Source organism: Antennarius striatus, chromosome 7 (genome assembly GCF_040054535.1).
Source record: "Antennarius striatus isolate MH-2024 chromosome 7, ASM4005453v1, whole genome shotgun sequence".
In the NCBI taxonomy this organism is placed as follows: domain Eukaryota; kingdom Metazoa; phylum Chordata; class Actinopteri; order Lophiiformes; family Antennariidae; genus Antennarius; species Antennarius striatus.
The window spans coordinates 2,365,749-2,392,572 of NC_090782.1; the positions used below are offsets into that span (position 1 = coordinate 2,365,749).

At 40.1% G+C, this 26,824-nt stretch overlaps 1 protein-coding gene across 1 annotated transcript in view; it reads right to left on the minus strand.

Moving 5' to 3' along the window:
* nlgn1 (neuroligin 1) overlaps positions 1 to 25,265 on the minus strand; it is a 261,390-nt gene extending 236,125 nt beyond the window's left edge. Inside the window, exons 1-2 of the mRNA XM_068319222.1 lie at positions 24,507 to 25,265; positions 23,718 to 23,777 (exon numbers count right to left, since the gene is read on the minus strand). Of these exons, the coding sequence (XP_068175323.1) occupies positions 23,718 to 23,777; positions 24,507 to 25,050 (604 nt within the window). The 5' untranslated portion in view covers positions 25,051 to 25,265. The remainder of the gene's footprint in view (positions 1 to 23,717; positions 23,778 to 24,506) is intronic.
* Positions 25,266 to 26,824: the final 1,559 nt, after the last annotated feature.

Consider the following 26,824-nt stretch of genomic DNA (forward strand, 5'->3'; position numbering starts at 1 on the left):
TTGAGAAAGAGGCCCCAGTGGTTTAAACATGTATTATCCATATTAGCTGAGTCTGGGCTAAACTCCCTCTACATGTCTTTGCTCTCTCCTGCATTGGTAACCAGTCTGGTTAGCAGGTTAGACAATTTATTACGACACCATGTCCCCTTTTTTTTTTAAATTGCGTGCCACAACTCTACACTGAGTTGAAGGTCTATAAAATGGTCATAAACTGATAGTACTACACTTCTCTGACGAGGGAAGATATATAATTTAAAATCCTCAGACAAATGGTGCTCCTACCCTCTGTGTTCCAACTGCCTGAAAATCCCAAATAATCAAAAATCACTTTTTTTTTAATATGAGGTGGCACTAATTTGTCGTTTAATCCAGCTGCACATTAATACTTGAATGGTATTGGGGACAACACATGATACAGATTATTCCCTTGACATCTTCATGCGTGTTTAGCTTGTTTGACCCTCAAACAACCTTGTTCAGCATGTTGGACAGAATTCTCTCAATCTAGAGCTGCACGTTCTGTGAGCAGCAAATATGATGAATATTTCACCAACCTACACCAAAACACACAAAGTGTGTATGTGTGTGTGTGTGTGTGTGTGTGTGTGTGTGTGTGTGTGTGTGTGTGTGTGTGTGTGTGTGTGTGTGTGTGTGTGTGTGTGTGTAAAACAACAATGATCAGGAGTCATCTCGCTCCCTAAAAACCACAATCGTCTCCGTCTCAGCAGAACGTCCTCATATGGTCACGATCCTCCGGCTCAGCTTTCATCTGTCAGACACACAGGTTCAATGAGCTCTCACAAAGCAGTGAGGAGCAGTCACCTGACTCATTGGTGTCCATAATGGTGCTGCAGCCGTGCATACATCCATTCACACACAAAGCCACGGACACACTTCATCCACTCCCTGAGACTAATTGACCCTGACCAAAAGCTTTCACACTGCTGCAGTTCCCTAAGTCTGTGTGTGTGTGTGTGTGTGTGTGTGTGTGTGTGTGTGTGTGTGTGTGTGTGTGTGCGTGCGTGCGTGCGTGCGTGCGTGTGTGAGTGCTTTAGCTATGGTTTTGTCCCTGAGGATGAAAGTCAAACTGAGTCCTCTTCTTCTTCTTCTTCTTCTTGGCTGCTGCTGGTTTGAGTCTTCATGTGAGCGAGCAGAGCAGAGCAGAAGCGACTGGAGGAGAGTGGAATCAGCTGGTATCCACCTCACTGCAGTATGAGCGTGAGGGCGGGGGCGACCTGCCATTCGACCACAATCCACACACTGGTGTGTTCGCCGCTCTCTAAAACAGTCCCATTGTGCAGCTGCTTGGATAATCTTATTGGAGGTTCATTAAAGACAAGCTTCTGAAAGGAATTCAAAGGTCTGGGAATGTGATTGTGCTCAATTAGAATAAATATTACTTCAGGGCATAAGTTGATGCTTTTATTTAATTTGAACTGTTTAACAAAAGAGTGACCTTTGTCTCCCACTTATTACTTATTACAATATAATGAGTACAAAAAAATACAACAGAGGCTAGAAGCATGAAAACAGTCTGGAACTGTACTGGTACCGCTGAAATAAAGAGGTCTGCTATGGTCAGTCCTGAACCACCATAACTACGTGTTACAAACACCTAAATATGATGCAGCTTCAAAAATCAAAAATCAGCTATTTATTATAGAGACAGGATGTCATCCAATCAGAGACTTTATTAACATAAACAATAAAAATATAACAATAATAATATATTATTATTATTATTATTATTATTATTATTATTATTATTATTATTATTATCATTATTATTATTATTATTATTAACATTGGTGATTCACAAATATTTGATAAAATATTGATTGACAGTTATTTATCTGTATTTGTGGTTCAGTGATTATGTTTGCTGTTGTCATGTAGAATCTGTACGATGATGCAATCCATACAAACTATTTTAATGGGTTAGACAACGTACAGACAAATTTAAAATGGGTGGGATGACATAGGAAGTGTTTATTCTCTTTATTCAGACAGTTTAGCTTGGCTTTGAATTGAGCAGATTGGAAAAAAAAATAGGAAAGCCAATAAAACAGTCAGGAGAAAGATTCTCAGAGGTTACCCACTGCACTTTCTGTCACATTGAACATCCCTAATTACAAAAAAAAAGGTACTGAAATCATTTTAAGCTGCAGTCGAAATTCGCATTGAGCTAGAAAGCAGTTCTGAAGCTTTTATCACCCTGACTCAGGAGATTCAGACAAAACATTCACCTTGCATTTAAATGTCTAAAAGCCACGCTAACCATCAACCAGAGACAACATCAGTTTTGGTTTTTGGTTGTTAATTCAACATCTGCCCCCCAACATCCCCCTCTCCAAACTCTATTTATCCTCTTGACCATAAACATAACACAAAATTGGTGACAGAAATGACATTTCCTTCCTGAAAGCATTTGCTTTCAGTCATTTACTGTGCAGAATCCTAACTTCTAGGAAGAAGGACTGAATGCAACTAAAAGCCCAAAACCAGTAAACAACATGAACGCTGACAGCTGTCCCTCTGCAGAGATCAAACTGCACACATCTCATGGCCTCGTCAGTCAAGCTGCGTCGGCACAGACTCAAAGTCATCAAAATTCAAATCCCGTCACAAAACATGGCTTCGAACAACCAACTGGAAGGAAACGTCCGATTACAGCTAACACCAAATGTAAGAAGAACACAATGGGAAAAATAAATGAATTGGAAATAAAAATCTACAACCTGACAGAACAGGAACCACGGATGTTAAGGCGTTAAAAACATTACAGGAGCCTCGAACGTTGAAAAATGTCCCTCCTGGGCTGAGTCCTAAATGAATCATTTTAACATATTAAGATCGTAAATAATGAAGAAATTGACAAAAAGAAAGGATGAAGAGTATAAAACCAATTAAATGAACCCCAAACAGCTTCTAAACTGAGCAGGAAGACATGCTGGGTGATCAATCAAGGCTCTGTAGGGAAATAAATGATACAGTGGACAAATGGCTTCTGTGGTATGTTAGCATTCAACAGCTACATGCTAGTATGTTAGCATTCAACAGCTACATGCTAGTATGTTAGCATTCAACAGCTAGATGCTACAATGAGAGGTGGTGTTAGCACTGCCCTCCCCTCTTCCCAATGGCAGATCGTCCTTCTCAAGGTCGGCATCATCGTTCATCATCGTCAACGCCCGCTCATGTTCTTTCCCACACACACACACACACACACACACACACACACACACACACACACACACACACACACACACACACACACACACACACACACACACGTGTGTAAGTGTAATTATTCAAAGCGGTCTGATTTGTTGTGCTTGCCACAGATTGTCCCTCAAGCATTAAAGAGCTGTCATCTAAAATGACCATTGATCAAAAGACTTGATGCAATGACGCACTGGTTTATAATGCAGGGTGGTTTTACCCCCCTCCCTAGAGCACAGCAGGATGACACACACCAAACAACATGGTACAACTTCAAACACACACTCTTTTTGTACTTCAAATAAGTAGTGTTAAGGTGAGGAAATTCAAGACTAAATAAGTAAAGTAATTAATTTTTTTTTTAAAAAAGGGAAATGCATTTCAGGACTTCTTTGCTTTGGGCTTTTCCCTTCAGGGGTCTCCACAGCCAATCAGTGTCCTCCATCTAACCCTGTCTTCTCATCCTCTTCTCTCACACCAACTACCTTCATGTCCTCTTTCACTACATCCATAAACCTCCTCTTTGGTCTTCCTCTAGGCCTCCTGCCTGGCAGTTCAAAACTCAGCATCCTTCTACCAATATATTCACTATCTCTCCTCTGGACATGTCCAAACCATCTCAGTCTGGCCTCTCTGACTTTATAATATAACTCATTTTGAACTTGTCAAGGTTTATTTGTACCCTGGAATTAAGGTGATCAGCGTCTGTAAAATGGTGGTTGCATAGCAACACCTGTAATGTCTTCTGATAGGCAGGATATGCTGCATGACTCTTAGAATCAGCAGAATTAATTAATAAGCAAATTTAATATCAGGTAATAGGAAAGTTAATCAAATTTGTGGAATTGATATTTAATGTTTAAATTAATTTAGTCTTGCATTTTCAAACTCAGGTAGCTTCAAGGAGTGTTTTATAGTTTCTCCAGGAGGTTTTTTATCCAAATAATGAAAGCGGATTTTATCGGGAACAATTCTAAATATTGATGGTATCATTATTCTATGGCCAAACTTGATGATTGTCACTTTAATATGTTAAAAACATTTTGAAGAGGGCAGAAGAAAAAAAAAAAATCATGCAGTTCATGATTATAATTCTATTAAGATCTAACATAATGATGCCACATGGGGAAAAATGGTTTTCAAAGCACATTCACACTAAAGTTTGTGGGACAGAAAGGTCATGACCAGGTTTTTCAATAGTACAGTTTAAACTTTTCAAGAACAGACGACCATTTATATCAGGTAATATCAGGTAATATCAGGTATTTTCTTGGATAAACACAGAGAAACTACAGTTTGCTTTTTCAATCATGTAAAAAAAAAAGTGTAAGAACACAAAGTGTAATAACACATCCACTACAGTAGGTGGCAGTGGTGCTTTCACATCTACGTATACATGATATTTACTGCAATTAATAGAGCATGGGCAGAGAGTATAGGATTTTTTTTTTAATTATAGGGATTTAATTATATATTTGGCGGTGTTAACATGGAACTGTATCACAAAAACACATTTGAATAATGTGACAATAAACACATTAGAAACTCTCTGCATGCTGACGTGAGGCAGAATTGCGACCTCATTACGAAAACAATTTCTGCATTTTTAAGAAACTTAACATTTAAAACCATTTCAAAAACTTTACTTTGCATGTGCCTCTGGTTGTCCTGTGAATAAATATCTTAATAAAATGCATGTATTTAAACACATTTTATTTATATCGGCTACACATATTGTCCAGGGTTTAGTGAAAATGACTGTGAAACTTGCCCTCTGAGTGGTTTTCTGTAACACATAAATGTTTTACGGCTGAAAGCATTATTTGTATTTATGAATGCAGTCATAAAGTGTTATGAGTACATTATAATACACTAGGAATGCTGTATGACACTTTATAGATGTAGGTTTAATAAATTAATGTTATTCTAGTTACTTCACAACAAGGTATTAAAACTGAGACGTTAAAGGAGGAAAACAGCACGAACCCAGAGAGCAAATGTGGCAACAAACACTTCATCAAAACAGAAAAAGTGTAACAGGTCATTTTCCGCTGCGATCTCTGCACACTGAATTATTCTCTTTGAAGCTATGTTCTCACGTCCTATATGGTGAATCATGTTCTGCTGTGAAAGAGTGCCATGCCGTGGCTGTGTTGTACAGGACGTGGCCTATTTTCAGTTGGGAGGAGACGGAGGCCTCTTTTTCTAGCCAGATCCCATGTGACAGGCCGACATGACAGCGAGCCCAGCTGTGCCGAGGGGGATGCATTTCCTCTCACATCTCTTGTCTTGTCTCTTTTTTTAATCCTACTTTTCTTCCTGTCTCTCATTCTGATTTTTATTCCACCTACTTTGAGTTTTTCTTCATCTCTAATAGAAGAATAGAGAATAGTGAAGTTCTCAGATGGTACATCACAACTTCCTCAATGAAGAAATATGCGTCTCTCTTTTTCTAATTGTGTTCACCTTCAGATAATTGAACTGTTCAGCATTACATCTATTAGAGATGCTGAAGCATTTTCTCCTGGCCCTGATATCCCCTGAATTAGACAGAGAAACCATTTAATGATAATGTTCCTTGTTTGATCACAATACTGTTCCATTTATTTATTTCAAAACCTATACTTTGTATGTGCCTCTGGTTGTCCTGTGAATAAATATCTTTATAAACTGTATATATTTAAACATATTTTAACTTTTTTATATATATACACATGATGGGCCTTGGCTGTGGGGGGTAATCAGAATCTGCATCACACGTAGAAGACCACGTTTTACTTCACCATGCTAGACAGCTGTCTCCACCAATATCATTAACACTCTGAAATGCTTTCCATTATTACAGCTGCTGTAGACTTTATGCTTGGACTGACAGACTTCCAGAGTCACATTGTTGACATAGTGGAGCCATGGAACTCCAGAAGAAGGGGCACATCCAGGATCTTTATGTAGCCTGCCAATGTATATCCTCTAATTAATAAATAATCCATGAACTTTGAATATAAAGTACAAAGTGTGTGTGGTGTGAATCCAGATTATAAACCAGATTTTCTTGATCAAACTCTTTAAATCTGCTGGACACCAGGAGTCAGAGACATCTGGGCAGGATCTGTGGTCAACTGTAAACCAAATACATTTCTGCATTTCAATGTGTTTCAGTTAATGTGCATTATGTTACATGTTACATGTCTCACATGTTACTTCTATACATGTGTGTGGTGTAAGGCAAAACATCTCAGACATGCATGGCTATTGGTTTGTAATTGGCCCACTGTTTTCATTCCCTCCACGTTGATGTAAAGCGTCACTAAAGGTGTTATAGTTCCTTCTGGTGAATCTACATTCTAATCTTCATTTCTACTTTAGTTTTTAAGTCATTTTTTAAAAACAACAGGCTGTAAAATTGGTGCATGAGTCACCTAATGCCAAATCAGCAGAGAACCGTATTGCTTTGGATGGATGTTAAGTGATGTGTCACCCTCCACACAGTGTTTGGATATTTGACCGCTCTGATTCACTTTTAACATGAGGTTTGGAAGACTTTAAAGAAGTTACTGATGAATGATGGATTGGTGATTTTTCTCTGTCTGGCCCTGAAACATCTCTCTCTGCTCCCTTCTCACCCCCCACCCCCCATATAGGATTATTGACACGGTGCATTAACTGGTCGACTCACCTAATCTGGGAATACAATGGGGAACACTAGAAGGAGGCAGCGAGAGGTGGTGAGAAAAACAACAGATAGGGGCAGTTATAGGGGCAGTTAGGAGCTTTCACTTATCGAGAACCAGCCCTTAATTACAAATATCAAATGTCTTTTTGTTTGTTTTTATATTTTTTATATTTTGCTCTGCTATTTCCTTTTTGTACAAATTCCTCTGCTTTTCTTATTTTCCCTGCAGTCCTTAAGTTGCTGTCAGTTGGTGCGGGGCCTGTCCATCTGCAGTGGGCCCCCCGGGGGCGTCAACATATAGCTAACGTCTGAGGAAAGCTCGAGGCGCGGAGGCAGTGTCAGCTTCTCCGTGACGAGGAGAAACCGGCTGTAAATGTTAGATGTTGGCTGACTTTAAGCTTTTGGGGATTTTACATTCGCAGCATGCAACAAGTCTTGTTAGAGTAAAAATATGGGAGAAACACAAGATTAGAAAAGAAAACTGACCTGGGGGGGTGGATGACTGGTGGCTTGTGGCTCTTTGCTGCTCATCCACCCCTCACCCTCGCTCCCTATTTCCTTCTTCTTCTTCTTCTCGAGTCATCAAATGATTCCAGTCCACTGTTGGATGTATTGGCACTCGGGGTTAGATCAGCTAGGTCCCCTTGGGTGCGAGAAGTCGGAAGGAGTGGGCAGACAAGAAGATGTTACATGGTCTGATCCTCTCCACACAGACAAGAGATGTCGCCATTCCCATTAAACCCCCACTTTGTCAAGTTTGTTTTGCATCGGCCGACAGCAGTTCTCAGGCGGTTACGGCAGGACCAGAGTGGCCATGCTTCACTGGCGCCAGATGGAAGAGATTCGCATGGCCTGGTGGAAGACACTGTGTGTGGGGCTTGGGTAAGGTGTTCAGTCTACAGAGTGATATGCTGCTTGAGTGGATTTCTGTCCAGAGCCTCTACAGAGTGCAAGAAGCTTTGCCTTGACTTTAGCCTTTTTGCTGTTGGCTCATGATTGTAGAGTTGGTGGCGGGTGTCAGTTTCTTGTTTCAGCTTTTCTTTCTGGGATGCAACTGTCCTCCGGATGCTTGGTGGAGTGATCCCGCTCAGTAGGTATAGGTCATCAACCTTTGTAGGCTTCAAGCAGCCAGTGACAGCACGGTAAGCCGAGTTTAGCACAGTATCAACCCTGGTGGCATGGACTGATCTACACCAGACCGGTGATGCGTACTCCGCTGCAGAGAAGCATAGAGCCAACGCTGTTGTACATATTGTCTTGGCATCAGCACCCCACTTTGTGTTGGTAAGCTTCCTGAGAATGCTGTTCCTTGATGCCACTTTAGCTTTGGTCTTTGTGATGTGTTCCTTGTAGGTGAGAGACCTGTCAAGTGTCACCCCTAGGTAGACTGGATTTGAGATGTGCTGTAGCCTCTTCCCGCGCCAGCTGATCTGTAGCTTGCGATCGGCTTCCCTGTTTTTCAGATGAAATGAACAAATTTGTGTTTTGTCTGGGTTGGCCCTTAGGTGGTTGATGGAATAGTAAGGGATGAGCAGGTCCAGTGCATTCGAAAGGGAGACTTCAACTGGTTCAAAGGTACTCTTCTGGGAGGCAATACACAAATCATCAGCATAGAGGAAATGTCTTGTGTCTGGTTGGGTTGGTTGATCATTAGTGATGTTGAACAACAGGGGGGCGAGCACACTACCTTGAGGGAGTCCGTTCTTCTGTGTCCTCCATCTACTCCGACTACCATTAAGGTCTACAAAAAATCTGCGATTTGATAGCATATTGCAGATCAGCTGGGTGAGCCTGACATCTGACATCATCTCATGCAGTTTCCTGGTTAGTATGCAGTGGTTGACTGTGTCATACGCTGCAGATAGATCAACGAATGCAGCACCTGTGATTTTCTTCTTCTCAAAACCATCCTCAATGAACTGGGTTACAGTCAGCACTTGGCCTGTGCATGACTTCCCAGGTCTGAAGCCTGCTTGCTCTGGGATAAGTAAGTCATCAACAAAGGGAGCTATGTGATTCATGGGGAGGCGTTCAAACAGCTTCTACATGTTGCAGAGCAAAGATATTGGTCTGTAGCTCTTTGGGATGGCAGGATTTTTGCCAGGTTTCAGTAGGGCAATGAGGGTTTCCCAGGATACGGAGAGTCTTCCAGGCTTTCCTACTACTATGGGTCATATCGGTTGATTCAATTAGCTCTTGCCACTTCTTCCGTCTTTCTTCTGTGATGGAATTTGCTAGTGTTTCACCAAGCTCGATGGTGTCAACACTAAATGGATCGTTCTCAAAATGCGCGATGTGGTCATCATATAATACCTTGGAGTCATCTGTCAGGCCTTGAATGTAATTTGTACGGCAACCACGAGGGATGTTACGACGTGAGGACGTTTTGACTGATTCTACAAAGGCATCATAGTTGCTTGGAGTGGCTGGAAGATTCGCAATGGCATAGTCTAGCCTTCCCAGTTTGCTTTCTTCAAATTGAAGTGTCACCTAAAAGGGACAGTGCGAGGAGAAATGACTGCATTGATCTTGAGACCTATTGGACGGTGTTGGGTGCGAGGAATTGGGTCCAGGACAATCTTCTCACACTGATTGGCAATGGCATCTGATGCAAAAATCAGATCTGGATTGTATCCTTTTCTCCATCGGGAGCTATTGAAAGAAGGAGGGAGCTTAGCATCGTGGATGAGAGACAGTTGATTAGATTCTGCCCAGTTCTCAACCAGCTCACCATCTTCGTTGATGCGATCATCGGTGGGATTTGGGGAAATGTCAAAAATGATGGAGGGTGGTTTCTACACTGAAGTGACAGAGATTCCCTCTGTGTAGATGGTAATAACTTCAATGTCGTTGTTGTCAGAAATTGATACCTTGTCTGTATGCAGACCTCTGCGGAGAAATACTGCACTCCCATACTGGTCATGTGGTCTCTCAGCGATGAGGGTCATACCAGAGATGAGAGGACGGACGTGTGAAGGTCCACGATGTGTCTCTTGGAGGCAGAGGATGTCGCAGTTATTCTTGATACATAAATCCGCCAGGAGATCTTGTTTGGCGCCAGTAAGTCCTTCAATGTTCAATGATCTTACACATAAGGCCGGTCCTGACAAGGATCCATGCTTGCGACCTTGGGCGCCACCGAAAAATCTGTGGTCTTGTTGAGTCATATTAGCAACGGATAGAAAAACCGCTGTTGATAGCGTAGTGTTGTTGAAGGATTCGCAAGTGCAAAAACACCTGACAGGGACCGCGACGTGAACGCTACTACAGTGCCCCCCCCCCTTATTTCCTGTCACATATCTTCAGATGAACTATTGTTAAGGGCAAAAATGTCCCAAAAAAGGACCTACATGTATGAAAAATAATATTTAAAAAAAACACATGATAAAATGGATGATGATTGGGCTTAAAGTTAGACTGATATTCCTGTGATTTTTTTTTTAAAGTCATACGTCATTTTCGGACAACCCATAGTATTTATTCTGAATTCTGAAGGTTTAGATGATCATTAATTAAATAACTTGGCTCGTGACCTTGTCTCTTGCTTTATCTGCATTGATACAGATTCATCCCGTTGTCTACGGTTATGTCACTTCCGTTGTCATGGCGCGCTCCGTAACTTAAGATAAATTTCTCTTATTCTGCGTTTGCTGGGCGTTGGTAAATGACTTTACGTGGAATCTGCTGTGGCGACCAGGACCTCGTGGTCAGCAGCATTAGCTGTGTTAGCCGTTAGCTGAATGACAGGAGGACATAACGCACAATCAGCGCTAACGCTATCAGCTCCTGGCTTCTTTAACTGCCAATCAATGCTCAGGACAAACCCCTCCCGACCCCCCCGTTGTTACCAGAAACACTTAAGCATGCAGAAGAACACAACAAATAAGGTATCCTTCAGCTGATCGACCGGGGCAAAGCCCTTCATTTGCTACTGCATGGGTGTTCCTCTGATTGGTTGTTTCTAATGTTCTGGCTCCGCCCCATCAGAACACTACCTGTGTTTACTGACGGTTTCTTCATACATCATCTCCTTCACCGATGTCAGTCCAACGTATGTACACACACACACACACACACACACACACACACACACACACACACACACACACACACACACACACACACACACACACACACACACATTGTGTGCAGAAGCTCATGTGTTCCATTTCCATCTGCTTGTGCTCGCGTCGACTCACGCAGTAGCTTACTGGTTAAATGGACCTTGAATGAATAAAACACAGCACAGTCAAAGAGTCACTGAACAAACAGGACACACACACACACACACACACACACACACACACACACACACACACACACACACACACACACACACACACACACCGTTTGACCTGCTGCCAATACTCTTAATGAAAGACGTGATGAGTTATTGACAGCTGCTGGCTATGTGAAGCTGCTGAGGTGTCTATTGGTGTCAATGTGCTCACTCACACACACACACACACACACACACACACACACACACACACACACACACACACACACACACACACACACACACACACACACACACACATGCTCACACACACACAGGTATCAGCACTAAGAGCAGGATGGTTGTGTCTCCTTGTGAAAGTGTGTGTGTCGGTGGTGATGCTATTGGCAATGAATGAATATTGACGACATCATCTTTGAACACACTGGCCCATGAAGAACATTTATCTCAAAGTGAGCCTGTTTGTGTGTGTGTGTGTGTGTGTGTGTGTGTGTGTGTGTGTGTGTGTGTGTGTGTGTGTGTGTGTGTGTGTGTGTGTGTGTGTGTGTGTGTGTGTGTGTGTGTGTATTGAAGGAGGTGGTGCGACACATTTGAGTGACAGAGGGTTTAGAGGTTCAATTAGAGTCACCGATTCAATGCATCGGTGATGCTAATTACTGGATTTACAATAACAGGAATAAGTACACCTGAAAGCCGACACACACATAGGCAGTAGGAATAGTGGTGCTGATACTGCTGGGGAGAAAAGAGATAAATGGATTCCACCCACACACCCATAAAATTAACAAACATATCCACCCCTGTGATCCTCTACCCTTTCCATCTCCTCCTCCTTCTCCTGTACCCCCCCCCATCATTTGGTGTGAAATTAAACATTAAAGCCCAGCAGCACATGAGTCAAGGTGCTTAACAATGCTCTTAATAAATTTCTCTGGAGAAATGGATAAAGACAGAGAAACAGGTCAGGACAGGGGGATGAAGACAACAATAGGAACCTTTAGGTAGTAGATGGGCTATAGAGGACCTCCTGATGTCTATCTGAGAGTAAAAGTTCACAATTTACAGATGACTAACTATTAAAACCTGATTTTAAGTAATGGACACATGACGTCATGGAGTGTGTTCAATCTGAGCACCACAAATGTCTGTGAATATGTCGAATCCTTTACAGACATGCGGTGTGGACCAACCAGCTGACGGGAATGACAAGACTTGAGAGACCTCCAGAAGGTCCTCCAGAGCCACAGAGAACATCCTCTTCTCAGACTGACTCATATTCTAAGTAGGGAATTGACTTAAGCAGACAGTCCCTAAAGGTACAGAGCACCAAAGCGCCGCTGTTACGTGAGCGTTAGTGCCGCTGAAAGTGTCATTGAATAGAATTTGCTCCATCAGCAGCTCAGTGAAAAGGTAAGACTTTGCCACAAGGACATTTTGGCTCAAAGTAGTATTTTCACTTGTTACTATATTTGGTTTATGGATGCTTATGAAGAAAAAATATCAAGTAACTAAACCAAGTATTCTAGATAATTAAATTATATACATATATATATATATATATATATATATATATATATATAAATTTAATGGCATAGCTGTGTGTTAAATAGCCTGCAGAATCATTTTTTTTTATATGAAACGGTTACAGTATTCAAAATAAATCACAATTTGGAGTGAATTGATCACTCCAAATTGTTCATAGGTGTGAGTGTGAGTGGGTGAGTGAGTTTATCTTTTGTGTGGTCCTGCGATGAGCTGGCATCTTATCTGGGGTGTACCCTGCCTCTCGTCAGATCGGTTCTAGCCCACACATGATCTGCCAGATTATTGCTATTGAATCGTCTACAAGAAAATGAAGTTATTTAGAAAGTTATGTCCAAACATACTGGAGCTGCATGTTATTTAAGCAAAATTGATGGTGTAAATATTCATTCATTTTCCAGACTGCTTTATGTGCTTAAGCAGGTCACGGGGGTTGCTGGAGTTCCAGACATGTTGCTAGCGCATCGTGGAACCACATGAAAGATGAATAACCACTACGCACACACTCACCTTACTACCCACACCGCCACTGTTCCGCCCAAATGGTGTTAATAAATACCTAAATAAATAAATAAAAAAAACGAAATAAATAAATAATAAAAAACGAAATAAATAAAACTCAATAATAATAAATAAATAATAATGTAAATAATAACTAAAGTATGTAACTATTACAGATGAAAATGGTTATGTGATAATAATCTTAAATAACCAAACTACAGTACATTCTGATGTTCTTTTTTTTAAAAACACACACAAAAACACACACGTATGTAAATATGTGCTTTTTATTTATTTATTTTATTTATTGTACACAATCAGCATCTAGGTGCATATGTTTGGAACTCGTGCTGTGTGAGCAGTGATGCAATGCGTGTGCAATAGGCTGCTTTTAAACAATCAGTTGGGAATTCCATTGAAGAAATTCAGCACTTTTAACAGCCAATAGAACGGCAACTTTTTCCTGTAAAGTAATTTATAATAAGGTATCAACCAGTAGCTTGCTGCAGTGAAAGCAGAATGTTTATTTCATCAGCGTTAGGATACATTATTATTCTAGTCTAAAGGAAGTTCGGATGGTCATTATGCTTAATCAGCTGTAAAGAAAAGAGAAACATGCCGTAACATATGTATGTAACAGGATTACACAACTCCATATACTGAAATACACAAGTACTGTAATGTAAATTGCTATATGCGTACTAACTCTGCTGCACTTTGTAATGTTATATATACAGTAACTTTAGTTCAAACCTTATATCGCAGCAACAGCGATCAACTTTTTTTCATCTGATGCATGAAACTGATTATAATCAACACAATATAACTCATTGCCATAATATTTATGATCACCATTATTCATTCATTTTGTGTAAGCTCAAACATAATTATTAGGTCATAATAAAAGTTGTATCATTACACACAGGAGAAACGGTTCTATGTTTTTCCACCATGCTGTGCTGCCAGCGTACGCACTATATCTATGTCAAAACATTGGTATGGAATCGGAATGGTGTGTTCTGTATTTTTTGAGTAGCATGTCACAAAACCATTGAGAAGAAAATTATGAATAAATAGTAAAACTATGGCATAGGAAATGACATAAAGATAGCATGTACAGAGCCTAAATCCACTCATCTTTAATAACATCTCGTATCATAACAGAAACACTTCAAGACATTGTTTCTATAGATCAATTAGATGTTTTCATTCCATTCATTCCATTTTTGAAATCAATACATACAAATCATGCATCTGCCTGTTAGCAGCTCTTTAGGATGAAGAGGGAAGCTGATTTTATCAATGTAACCAACAGCATCTGAATCTGAAAAGTTGATTTGTTTGTTTGGTGCTATCGATGATTCTTATTGACAGTCTCAATAAATTGTAAATTTTAGATCTGAAGTCCAAGAAAAAAAAACAAAAATCGATGTCATCTTACTAATATGGTCTGATTGGTCCTTTAATGTTCATGCTCAGTATTGAGTAAATTGGAGCTGCTGCTATACGTTTTACATATAGCACACATTTAGAGGAAAAACAAGGATGAAAAATATGAATTATTTACTCACCTCGAAATGTGTGTATTACTCTTGTTTAAGTAACTTTATTACAAGTACTCATCGTACTGTTACACTTCCAGAAATAGTATCTACAGACACACACACACACACGCGCACGCACACGCACACGCACACGCACACGCACACACACACACACACACACACACACACACACACACACACACACACACACACACACTTTGTTGTCACAAATGCATTCAAACAGGAGTATTGTTGTGGATTAATCCTCTTAAATTTTTATTATATTCACTTAAACTACAATAAAAAATGCGATACATCCTGATCTTAACATAAGATACCATAATTATAAAACTGAATTGAAATGTAAAAACATACACAGAGAGATAGAGATTGGTTAATGCCAAGGCTGGTCCGTTACAGGGGACCTTTGGAGCAGAAATAACTGCAGGGCTTTTAGTGATTAATGTACTAATGCAACAGCAAATTACATCCCATTACTTCTCATTGTAGCAATAAGCTGTTCTGTCATTCTTCTGTATTTGTTAGTGCAACACATAAATATTACAGATGAGACTGAAGGTGGTAATTTGGGATGGTGCTAATGACTTTTCATCCGTTCATGTGTGAATAAACAGCAAAGAATGAGAAACGGACAATGTGGTTGGACGTCCAAGGTCTGAATAAACTAAAACATTCAAGTCATAAAAAGAAAAAAATCCAGATAATCAGACAGAGAGATGTGACAAGTTGTGTGATTCCAGTGCAGAAGCTGCTGAGACTCCATCAAACTAATCTTTTTTTTTTTTTTTTCCCCCAGAGGCTTACTTACACGACACTAATGCAGGCATTTCCTCAGCATTACAGCCACTCATGTGCACCCGCACTGAACATTTATCCTATATGAGACATCTTCAGTGCATATACATCATAAACATGAGACAAAGCACTTACAGACTTTCACTCATGCTTAAACGTGTATTTGAAGATCCATTTCCTGTGCAGACATTTTTTGCACAATGCACAAAAAATGTTTCTCTTTTATCCGACGTCGTACTCCTCCAGGCTGAACAAGACGAGCTGCACGGAGTTCTTCTGTATGTTAGCTTTCACATTTCACATCTCCTCTTCTTCTTCAATTGTTTAGGAGAATGTTGTATGAATATTGACATTATTTTCTTGATATGTACATCTGTACCTGCCTCCATGCAGAATGTATTAGCACTGGGCAAAGGGGGAGGTCAGAAATACACTCTTTACTGTGTTATTATACAAAATGTCATTATGTTAACTTTGCAAGCATTCATTGTGCGATTTGTTGTCACTGTGTGGTGAAACACCGAGTTCCGATATCTTCAGTGCACAAACAGTTCCTGCAGAGAAAGCAGTAACAGTTGTGAGTGTGTCTCTGGCTCCGCCGGCCTGGGAATGAGGCCAGCATTACAGTGAGCAGCCTGCCCCGTTCCTCCATACCAAATTTAACATCACAGTATATTAAAGGAACTTGGCAGCCCCTTAAACAGGAGATTTCACAGTCTGTCAGGGGGGCAAACAACCATAGAGCTCATGGGGAATGGGTGGGGCGCAGCATCCCACCAAGCTCACAATAACAACATGGGACGAATGGTTCCCGTTTGCGTAGCTTTTTGTCTTCCTCACTGACACCACCGCACAACAAATGGACTAGACTGGAGACGGTGTCACGGTGAGAAAATGGACCCTGTTTCAAAACCATGAATTCACAACAGAGTGGACTTTAGTAAATCTGACATGATACAAAGTCTCACAAGCCCCAAGATGTGACATTCTTAGACAATCAATAATGTTTAGTAACTTTGTTCATCTCGTCTCAGCTTGATGAATCCATACGACTTACATAGTTATTGATTATATATTGGTTTTCAAAAAAAAAAAAAAAACATAAATAAAAACAAGGAAAATAAAAATCAAGTTTACGACATTTTACTCCACTTTACATATGTCAAGCTGACAATTTAATTGCAAATAGAGCAATCTGTTTGGAACAAGAAACTGACTTTAACCCTCAATGTGGAAGTTGTGGCCACAGATAGATGGCAACATACGAGAATTTTTTTTTTGTACTATAATAAAAAAAGGAAATTTAAGTTTTTATATTTAAATAGATTTATATTAACTAAACGTTATTGAAAGTACATTCATAAAAAAAAGTACAGTACACAACTGGGAATGGTTGTATCGTTAATTCGACTTGCTTTGCTTCTCCTGGAACCAACTAACATAGTCAGCAGAGGTTTACCTGTGCTTCCTCTCCCACCTTCTCTTTACCTCTTTTTCAATTTAACATGCTCCGTTCTACCACCATCGCAGTGAACTGCTGACTCAGACTGCACCAAACAGATACCATTCACCTCATAGTTATAATGATCCAAACAAGAATGCAGAACAACACAAATAATACTATAACTCATTCAAGAACTCCCATTCCCTTGGTGTCGTATGTGTGTGGAGGTGGCCATTATTGCATACAGTTAGTTTACAGCTGCCTCTCCATCATCATTGAAGCAAATAGCTTCATGCATTACATAGCTGTATGGCCATTTTGGCACGGCTCCCCATAAATAATGACTCAGGGTGAAATAGAAACTATGGGAAAAGCTGTTACTTTTCACCACGTCTGTCTCTGCTGTTCACAATGTGTTGTTTCTAAAATATGCATGAGGCAAAATGTGTCCCCGCCACGGCTGCAGCGACCGAGCACTAAAGAAAGAGAGCAGAGGATAACAGATAGACTTTTTTTGTGGGATGAATCTTAGAAATGAGGTAACATTATGCCGTTTGTATCCTCGCCTCTTTGCACAGTTGCTTTTGCTGTAATTTGTGGAACTACAATGGAGGATGTTGGCGGTGAGCTGAAGGTTCAAATGTCCTTCATTTAATATTCAGGAATGAGAAAAATAAGCAGCTTATTTATTTATTGTAATGCAAGTGTCATGAATATGTATGAGCAGCTATCAGTGCTGTCACCTTGAGCGGAGTTGAACACGTGTGTGTTGTGAGTGTGTGGGTTTGACTCCAGGATATTGAGGGTGTAACAATTTGGAAAAACAAAAGAAAGGAAAACAGTTTATACAACCGTCCAAGGTCACCTGACATATCCCTGACAAGGCAGCTAACAGAATGCTCCTAATCAGAGGGAACGGTTCCCTTTAGACGAAGGGCAGAACACTGAGGGTTCTGGTGCATCAGTGGTGTTCCGTATAATATCATATATGGAACTGTTTCTATGTGCAAGCAGGTGGATAATTCTTCCAAAAGACAAAATAGCATTTTATTACTAAGTCAGAAATCTCAAATATGAAAAATTATACTGAAGAATTCAGAAAACCTAAAGATTCACCAATTTTTGGCAACCAATGCAAATGTTCATGATGCTGATTATTTTTCTCTGCAATGTTTTACCATGGAACCCATACTAGTTGTTGTTAATTCCTACACTGTAAACCCGAACAAGTTCAGAAAACTCAAAATTTTTGTGGCAACTGATTACATAAAAACTTTTAAGTTATGCTGATAATTTTTTTGAGTTAAAATATACTTAAAAATATGTATTCTGTTGACTCAATCCTTATTCTAAGTGCAATATATATTTTTTAAATTCCTTCAACTTATTATATACGTCTTCTTCATACTTAAATGATCTGACTGATTGATACTCAATCTTTTTAACTGGTATTTCATAAATTCTTCTGCTTTTGAAAGAACATTGATTTGTCTTCAGAAAATTAAAAATGAGGATGATCTGAGTCATAACATGTAGACAGGAAGTAGACTGGTCCTCAGCAAAGACCGATCCACAAACCACGTGTTAACAGCGTGTTCTCATCTATTGCTCCAATAAAGCACAAAACAGACCATGACCTTATTTAGCTTACGGATGAAACATTCTGATCTTTTCAGTTTTAAGTTTATTCCATTACATATTGTAGCCCAGTTTTAAGAAACAAAGAAGATGCACCTTCAAGAATTTTGTTCACTTTTCTTACAGTTTAGAGGATCTTCTGTTGGAAAAACAAAGAGCTATTTTAATGCAGCTGCATTGGTAGGAGATAACATGTGAGCATAATTTTCTGTAACCTTTGCTTGAGGACTACATTCCAAACAGTGTTATATTTTGTGGTGTTATTAGCATTTGCAGAACTACCCACATGCTTGCTATGTTGTTTTGTAATGTCCAGTTAAAAGCTTTATAGCCTCTAGTAGATGTTTTCTTGTTGAGGCAATAGTGAGCTCATATATTTAACTTTAATCCATGGCTCACGGGACCTCTGTATGGCTTCATCACTGGTTTTGATATGAACAGGGGTTGAAACTTTTGCATTTTGCATAAACTCTTCCTACCTCTACTTGCCTGTAAGCAGGATCCAGATCAACAAACAACTTTTTTTTTTCCGCCTTATAATTTGTCGAGTAAAAATAAAGTGTGAGACGGTATGTTGCAAGGAAGAACCCCTATAATTTGGAATTTTGAAGTGAATCTAATCTGCAACAAATGTTTAACATTGCACCTGAAAGTAAGTAGAGTACAGTATAGCTTTATTTATCCCTTAAAGAGGTTCCATCAGGGAAATTATAGCATTAGTAATAAGTAATAATAACTAATAAATAAATAAATTATTTCAGCAATTCTGCGTTACGGTCCGGCCATACGGGTAGACGCCGGAAGGTGACAGCGTGAGGTTTTCAAGTGAGCTTATATATATATATATATATATATATATATATATATATATATATATATATATATATATATATATATATATATATATATTTTTTTTTTTTTTTTGCGTTCACAGATATCATAGATCCGTCTAGATGTCCACACATACTCAATCATACAAACTTTAGAGTAAACAACAGTGCTGGGATGTTAACTTGTGATTGGAGGTGACAGACGTCATCAGGGAAGATCCAAATTCAACATGCGCCGTTTCTATTCCCACGTTCTCTCTCAGCTCTGTTCACGAGCCTTTGTTTGCATGTGTGTGCACCGCCTCCCGCAGGATCCTCGTTCAATGACTACAAAACTGGGACAAAGACGGAGGAAGAGGGTAGAAGAAGACAAGCAAAGAGGACAGAGGAAAAGTGAGACGAGAGAGGGTGAACGGGTCAGGACCGATCCTCAGATAGAGACAGACATGAGAGAGGAAGGACAATCTATGAGGATGAAAGGAACACATGGAGAAAAGAGATGTGAGGGAGACGGAGGAAAGTGGAACCTTCACTGCCTCTGAAGCTGTCTGCATCCTGACGAAACCCACGTCTACAACGGAGCTTCGAGTCTAAAGCCCTCTTGGAATAACACAACATGACAAAGTGTTTCCGGAACTATTTGGGATATTAAACAGCTTGTGCATGCACTTGGGAACAGCCTAGTTTGCAGTTAAATGTCCTAGTTTGTCCTTTGAAAGTTAAAACCTCAATCCTACATGAAGTAACACAAAGGAGATCCGTGTGTGGAGGCAGCTTTCACAGCAATGTATTGTACAAGGTCTGACAGAGTTTAGAGTTAAGAATCCAATACTCATACAACACAAGACGGTTGCTGTCCTGCCCTTTGAGCTGAAACTAACAGTTACATCATTTGCATCAAGACTGCATTAACCATCAAACCTAGCTTTGTGTTTGATATTTAGACAAATAAAACATCTATAATATATGTGGCGATATTCTATTCATAGTCGATTTCCAATACACATGGAATACATTTAGATTTCAATATTTTAGCCACTGTTTACATTTGTGATATGATTTGTCTGCTATTATTCCTAAGTGTTTTAATTTGTCTTAAAAGAACTTTAATCCCCTCTTTCATGATTTTCAGCATCAGCATGACTTTAACAACCTGAGGTCAAGGAATCTGATCTCAAAGAAATTGTATTAATATGTAGAGTAATAATTATGTAGAGTATAGAGTAATATGTAGAGTATTAATGTGTAATCGGAAAGACATCCCTTCAAATTACCTGGTTGAAGAACTATCCTTTACCAACGTGGTGCTTTTCAAGCAAAAACGAGCTCTAGTCCACGCAGGTTGTAAAAATTAAACAGTAGAAGCAAAAAACAAAACAAAATAATGTGAGGAACATTTTCTTAGTCATGAATATATAAAACATTAGTGTTGTGGATAAAGTTACAGCAAATGCCGAAAGAGGCAAAATATGAGTAGACAAATTTGTGTGCCTGCGTGCGTGATTTCACAAGATCCATGACTTAAATTCTCATTTCAAACCTGTTCACTGTCAGAAGTGAGGCTCCTTTAAAAATGGAGAGGAAACCAATCACAGTGGTGCTCTCTACAAAGACTGCTGTCCCAGCGTGTGATAACTTAATGACCACTCACTATCTGAAACACATCTAAAACACTACTTTCAACCACAAAACACTTGTTTAAACCTACAGGATACAGGATGTTATTAAAGTCCTCATGAGGACTAATGAGTCAAGCAGCTCAACATTTATTCTTCCTCTATGGTGTTTATTTTAAAACCAACCGCAACCTTTGCCTGAACCGACCCGAGTAGTGTTTGGAAACACGTGTCAAACATCTAACAAACGTGAAAACTGTACAACATGAACTAGTATCCCTGCCCTCTCAATTATGAATAGCTTCTAAGCTACTCAATCACTTTAGCATGTGGACATGTTGAAATGCTTTGTCTTGCTCAAAGCTAGTCACAGCAAATCATTCACATTTAGGCTGTACTTTAAACTCAAGGACGCAACTTCTTTGAGCAGCACTTTACTGCTGATGTACCACATCGGTGAAGTCTCTGTGCCAACAGCGGTGGTGATGGGTGACTGAGTGCATCACATTTGAAAAGTCTGAAAAGAGGTTCTTTGATTAATCATGACTGCTTTGGGTCTAGGCCACCCTTACTGACAACAACGGTCTCTGAAGCAACACATTCAAACAATGGTGGTAAATGATGGAGGAGCGGAACAAGACCCGTTTGCACACAAAACACTCACAACAGTCGTTGCGTGATTTGAGGATCGCTCATGTGTCTTGCTTGAGGACACAAAGAACATGGAGACTGCAGGGCCCAGTGATCGACCGAGAAATAAACAACCACTCTACCTTTTGAACCACAGCCATTCGTGTTTGTTAAGCATGGAGTATACTGTATCACATTAGCTTAATTGGATAGCCTCTCACCCACGAGTAGTTTCAGTCTCCCTTCTGTGCAGTGGATGCACGTCCAAAGAAAAAACAAAGTGTTCCAACAAGTTCTGTTGATTATTTTGAATAACAAGCTATAATTTTGGGAACAAGCAGAGAGTATCTTGTTCCTCTATTGCTGAGCAATATCACCAAAACTCAGCAAAAGGAAAACAAACAGAGAAAAAAAAATTGCAGTACAGGAAAGAGGGTTATTATGTATGTCTGAATATGGAATAAATTGCCCCTTTGAATACTTCACTTCTTGATTAAACCACACACTTAAAAAGACCAGCCTAAGACTGCAGAACCTACATTGAGCATTAGCGTGAAGAGGCTTCTGGCAGTATTTAAATTGGGTTGGGAAAAAAACAACAACTTCTGATTCTGAAACAAATACAATAAAAATTACTACTTTGCAGACCAAACATTGAGGAAAATATTGAAATAACTGTGTATAATATTCAACAATCACAACGTAACCTTTGTGCATTTGTCCATTTGACTGCTATATAACAGCAAACCTACACTGCATAGATCTTTGCCTAATGAAATGCATTCTTTTAGAGAACTGTTTATATAGTTGAGTAGTTCTCTGAAATTCACAAGAGTTAATTAATTTCCTCTAAATGCACAGTCAGCCAAGAGTAAACCCAATCTGAAGGAACAAAGCCAAACAAAGCAACTTTAACGAGGCCACAAATCCACATATTGCCTTTTTTTTTTTTTGCAAGACATGTTTCCTCAATCCAATCTCCCTGTCCCATAAAATGAAGAAGAAACTAGAATGTATGGGTCTTGTTTGAGTTGTATGGGTGGGGGCTTCATAATAAAGATTCTCCAGGCTGACTAATATCAGAGAAAGAAAAGGAGGGACAGGATGAGCAATCAGGTTAGAGTTTACATGTACCTGTGTCATAAGAAGAGAAGGTACACTAAGTGGTAATGTTGGCTGCTGCCAAGACAATGCCATTAACACTCAGACCTCACCAAGGACACTGTCAACATCAGTCTGTCTCTCACACACTTTACACACTCAGGATTGTCCACACATCAAGGGAAGCATAGGCAGTGAGACAGGGAGAGGACGAAAGAGAGGAAGAGGATGGCATTATCTTGATGAAACAGTGCTTGATACAGTAGCCCGAGCCAACCTGAACACAGCCCTGCTTTCTTTTAATGGAGATTACACAGTCAGGGTTCAGCCGAGCTCATTTTGTTTAGCGCTGCATACAAGTACATCATCAGCAAAGTGTGTCTGTGAGAGTGTGTGTGCATCTGTGTGTGTGTGTGTGTGTGTGTGTGTGTGTGTGTGTGTGTGTGTGTGTGTGTCTTTGTGACAGTCTGCCTGATCTAATATGCTATTATCTCCAAACACATCAGCCATCATTACAACACACCTTTCGACCCCTGATCCAGCAGCTAATCAGACCTCCCAACCTCGCTGACCACTGAGAGCATATATTGATTCAGAACATCCCTACTTTACTATTATACCACCACAAATCTACAGATTATATGGCTAATTTAGAGATTCAGGTGAAACATGTTTTTGCTACTATCTGCAGAATATCAAGTGACCTGAACCAAGCTTGAAAAACCAGAAAGGTTTTTCCTGCTTTTTAATTCAGAATCATGAAAAATCTTTTTTTTAAAAACAACAAAAAACAAAAACTGCACGGCACTTGGGTCAATACTTGGATAATTTGTAGACCTTAATCTGCATAACTCTTTATCTTTCTTTCCAATTTTCTTCTGTCTGTAGCATTGTATACGTTGTATTCAGATCATACATACCTCCTTGTCTACATATTTTCTTGCCCGGTTTCCTGGCACATTCCTTGGATATTCTTTTGACTGTAAAATGAATAAAAGACTAAAGAATAACATTGAGCTCCTGGACTCACAAAGTACACAGGAGCTGGCATGCACACATACACACAATCACACGCATACATACACACACACACCCATACACACGCAAAAAAATGCTGATTGACCATAAAGGAAGGGTGAAAAGACGAAAAAGAAAATGTAGAGACCAAGAAAAAGAATGAATTACACCAGCTCAGTCAGCACACCATTCAGTCTACCATTCGGCTGGCCAGTCAGCAAAAATCAATTGGTGATGATCTTTACAATGACTGTCTTGTTTAGTGAACTGTACCCATTGTAGCAGAACACAATAGGTTATGAAGAGCTGAAGACATGAGGGAAGGAAGAGAGTAGAAGACAACCAATGAGGTAAAAAGGAAAGGATGAAACTGGAAGGAGGGAGATTGAGACAGCTATGGAGTTAATTAAATCAATTAATCTGTATAGGTGACAGACACTCACACATAAACACACAAACACTCATGCATTTTGTTTTCAGTTTTACAAAAAGCAGTTGGAGACCGTCAGCAGTCATGCACATCAAACATGCACAAGGTCATGCTTTCTACTGACAGACGGACGGGGTAAAAGACAGACATTAAGTCTAACAAAGAAAAAACACACCCCAGCATCATACCTTCATACTTCTGTCTCTGTATGAGACCCCCCACCCCCCACACTCATCCTGCCTGAGCCTGCAGGCTAACTCACCATCCTCAGTTGGGACATAGATGTTAAGATAGAGGCAGTCCTCGCTCTGGTCCTGGACGTATGTGGACACCACATCCATGCTGTTGGTGAACCACACCGGCAGCATCACATCCGGCAACCGGCCCTCCACGATGCTCTGAGGGCAAACTGGTGCAAAGTGTGTGGCATTGCGGATCTCTGACCATGGCGCCGGTGGCTCCGGTGGCTGAAAACGGCGCTCGCCTGTCGGAGGGGCGGCATACGGGACACCTAGGAACTGAACGACAGGACCGAGGATCTCGTTGTTGAGTTCCTTCTTAATGCCCCGCAGCTTGCCATTGGTGGTGGTCACCACTGGGTCATTTTCATCGAGTTTTTGAGCTGACACTGCAGCCAGAGAGGCCTGCAGAAGCAACAGCCCCATCCATAGTAGAGTTGATAGCCACTGGCCCATGCCAAAGATACTATCTTTGGCATGGTGTATGTGTCCCACCATCCTGCTCTTGCTGTTGGCAGGTTGAAGTAGTCGACACCCAGTCATTGAATGGTGTCTCCAATGGGACATAGTTGCTACTCCTTATTTTCAACTTCTTGCCGTCCTACGTTGTCCTTTCAGGTGGGAAAAAAAAAAAAAAACACACACGTACTTTATAGCTCTCTCTTATGCCATTCAGACACAAACTAATCCACTCAATCACACTGAAATCACATTCACTCACAGGCATGAGAAAGTGGGTAACTCCGGAGCAGACAGGCGTTCTATTTGCTAATGATCCTTCAGAAAATCCAGGCGGTGCAAATCATACGGTGAAAATGTTGTAGCCATCAGTTTCTAACAAATATTCCTCGTAGAAAAGATATATTTAAGATCCACTTCTCAGAAGGTAATCAGGCCAGTCAGTTTCCAGCATGCTGAGCAGATTGCCATTTACAGCAGTAGATTCGGGAGTTGCCTTCCAGTGTTGAGTAATGTTCTCCAGTCCGTCTGTCCCCTGCAACACACAAAGAAAGAAATAATGAGAAAAGAAGTATATATCCACCCATCCATCCATGTTCTTATAGACGAGTCGACTGTGATTGTCTCGTCTGCAGCCGCTACTTCAACTTTTGTGGGATTACAGGCAAGAGGCAGGGTACCATTGTATTTGCATGACAATTATAAACACACACATTAGTTGGTTAATAATATCTATTTGTGCCACTTGATTATAGGTAATATTACAACAGCTTAACAAACAGGGTATCTAGTAGTATGTAATGTGTCAGGGGTGTAACATCCTCGTGTAATAGTTTACATTTTATGTCCTATACTTAATACTTAGTGGCCTCCAGGGTTGCTGTACTGAAGAGGAGCTCTTTTTGGGACAGACTAGGAGGCTGGAATGTATTACAGCAGCAGCTGGAAGATCTGTAGTGTGAGACAAAGGAACCACAAATTATAGACACTGTTCATTTTGTGTGGAAAAAGTGTAATATATATATATATATATAATATATATATATATGTGTGTGTGTGTGTATATATGTATATATGTGTGTGTGTGTGTGTGTGTATATATATATATATATATATATATATATATATATATATATATATATATATATATATATATATATATATATAGAGAGAGAGAGAGAGAGAGAGAGAGAGAGAGAGAGAGAGAGAGAGGGGGGGGGTGTATTAAAGGATTTATTTATTTATTCAGGCCCAGCAAAATTTGATTTTAATCATGTAAAAGAGGCGAGGATGATTGATTCACCAATATTTGTGAAGTGGCTATCATGTGATCTTGGTGATGATCATTTGTGCTGCCCCTTGCTCTAACAAATTGTTCTTGTGGTTGCGGTGACTGGCGCTGGAGACTGTTGACGGTGGAAGGATCTCCCAGTCGTTGGCATATGGCTGAGTATCCACTACTGTGTTTTAAAATAATACATCGAGTATCTATACATCATCGATTCAAACCAAATAATACTATCCATACAACAAGTCCACATGAACCACTCTTAGAGGGCTGTATGTATGAACACTTTTGTTGTGAGCTATTCAAATACACATAGGTTTAACGCCATATAGTCAGAGTCACCCACATGTGCTCTCACCACCCCTGAGAGAGTAGTAGCACCCCAATAGTAGGGCAGGCCCTCCCCCATGCCCGTTGTGACCGCACTTTGGCGGTCTGCTTCATATCCACCGTGATGTCAGAACATGTCTTTTTCATTTCTGCTTGTGTGCGCTTCTCTGGCTCCACAGCATTGACATATTCACACACTCTCTAGCTCACCATTCTTGTGTTTGTTGCTTATGCTGGAGGACAGCTCGCCAAAGAGAACGTTTT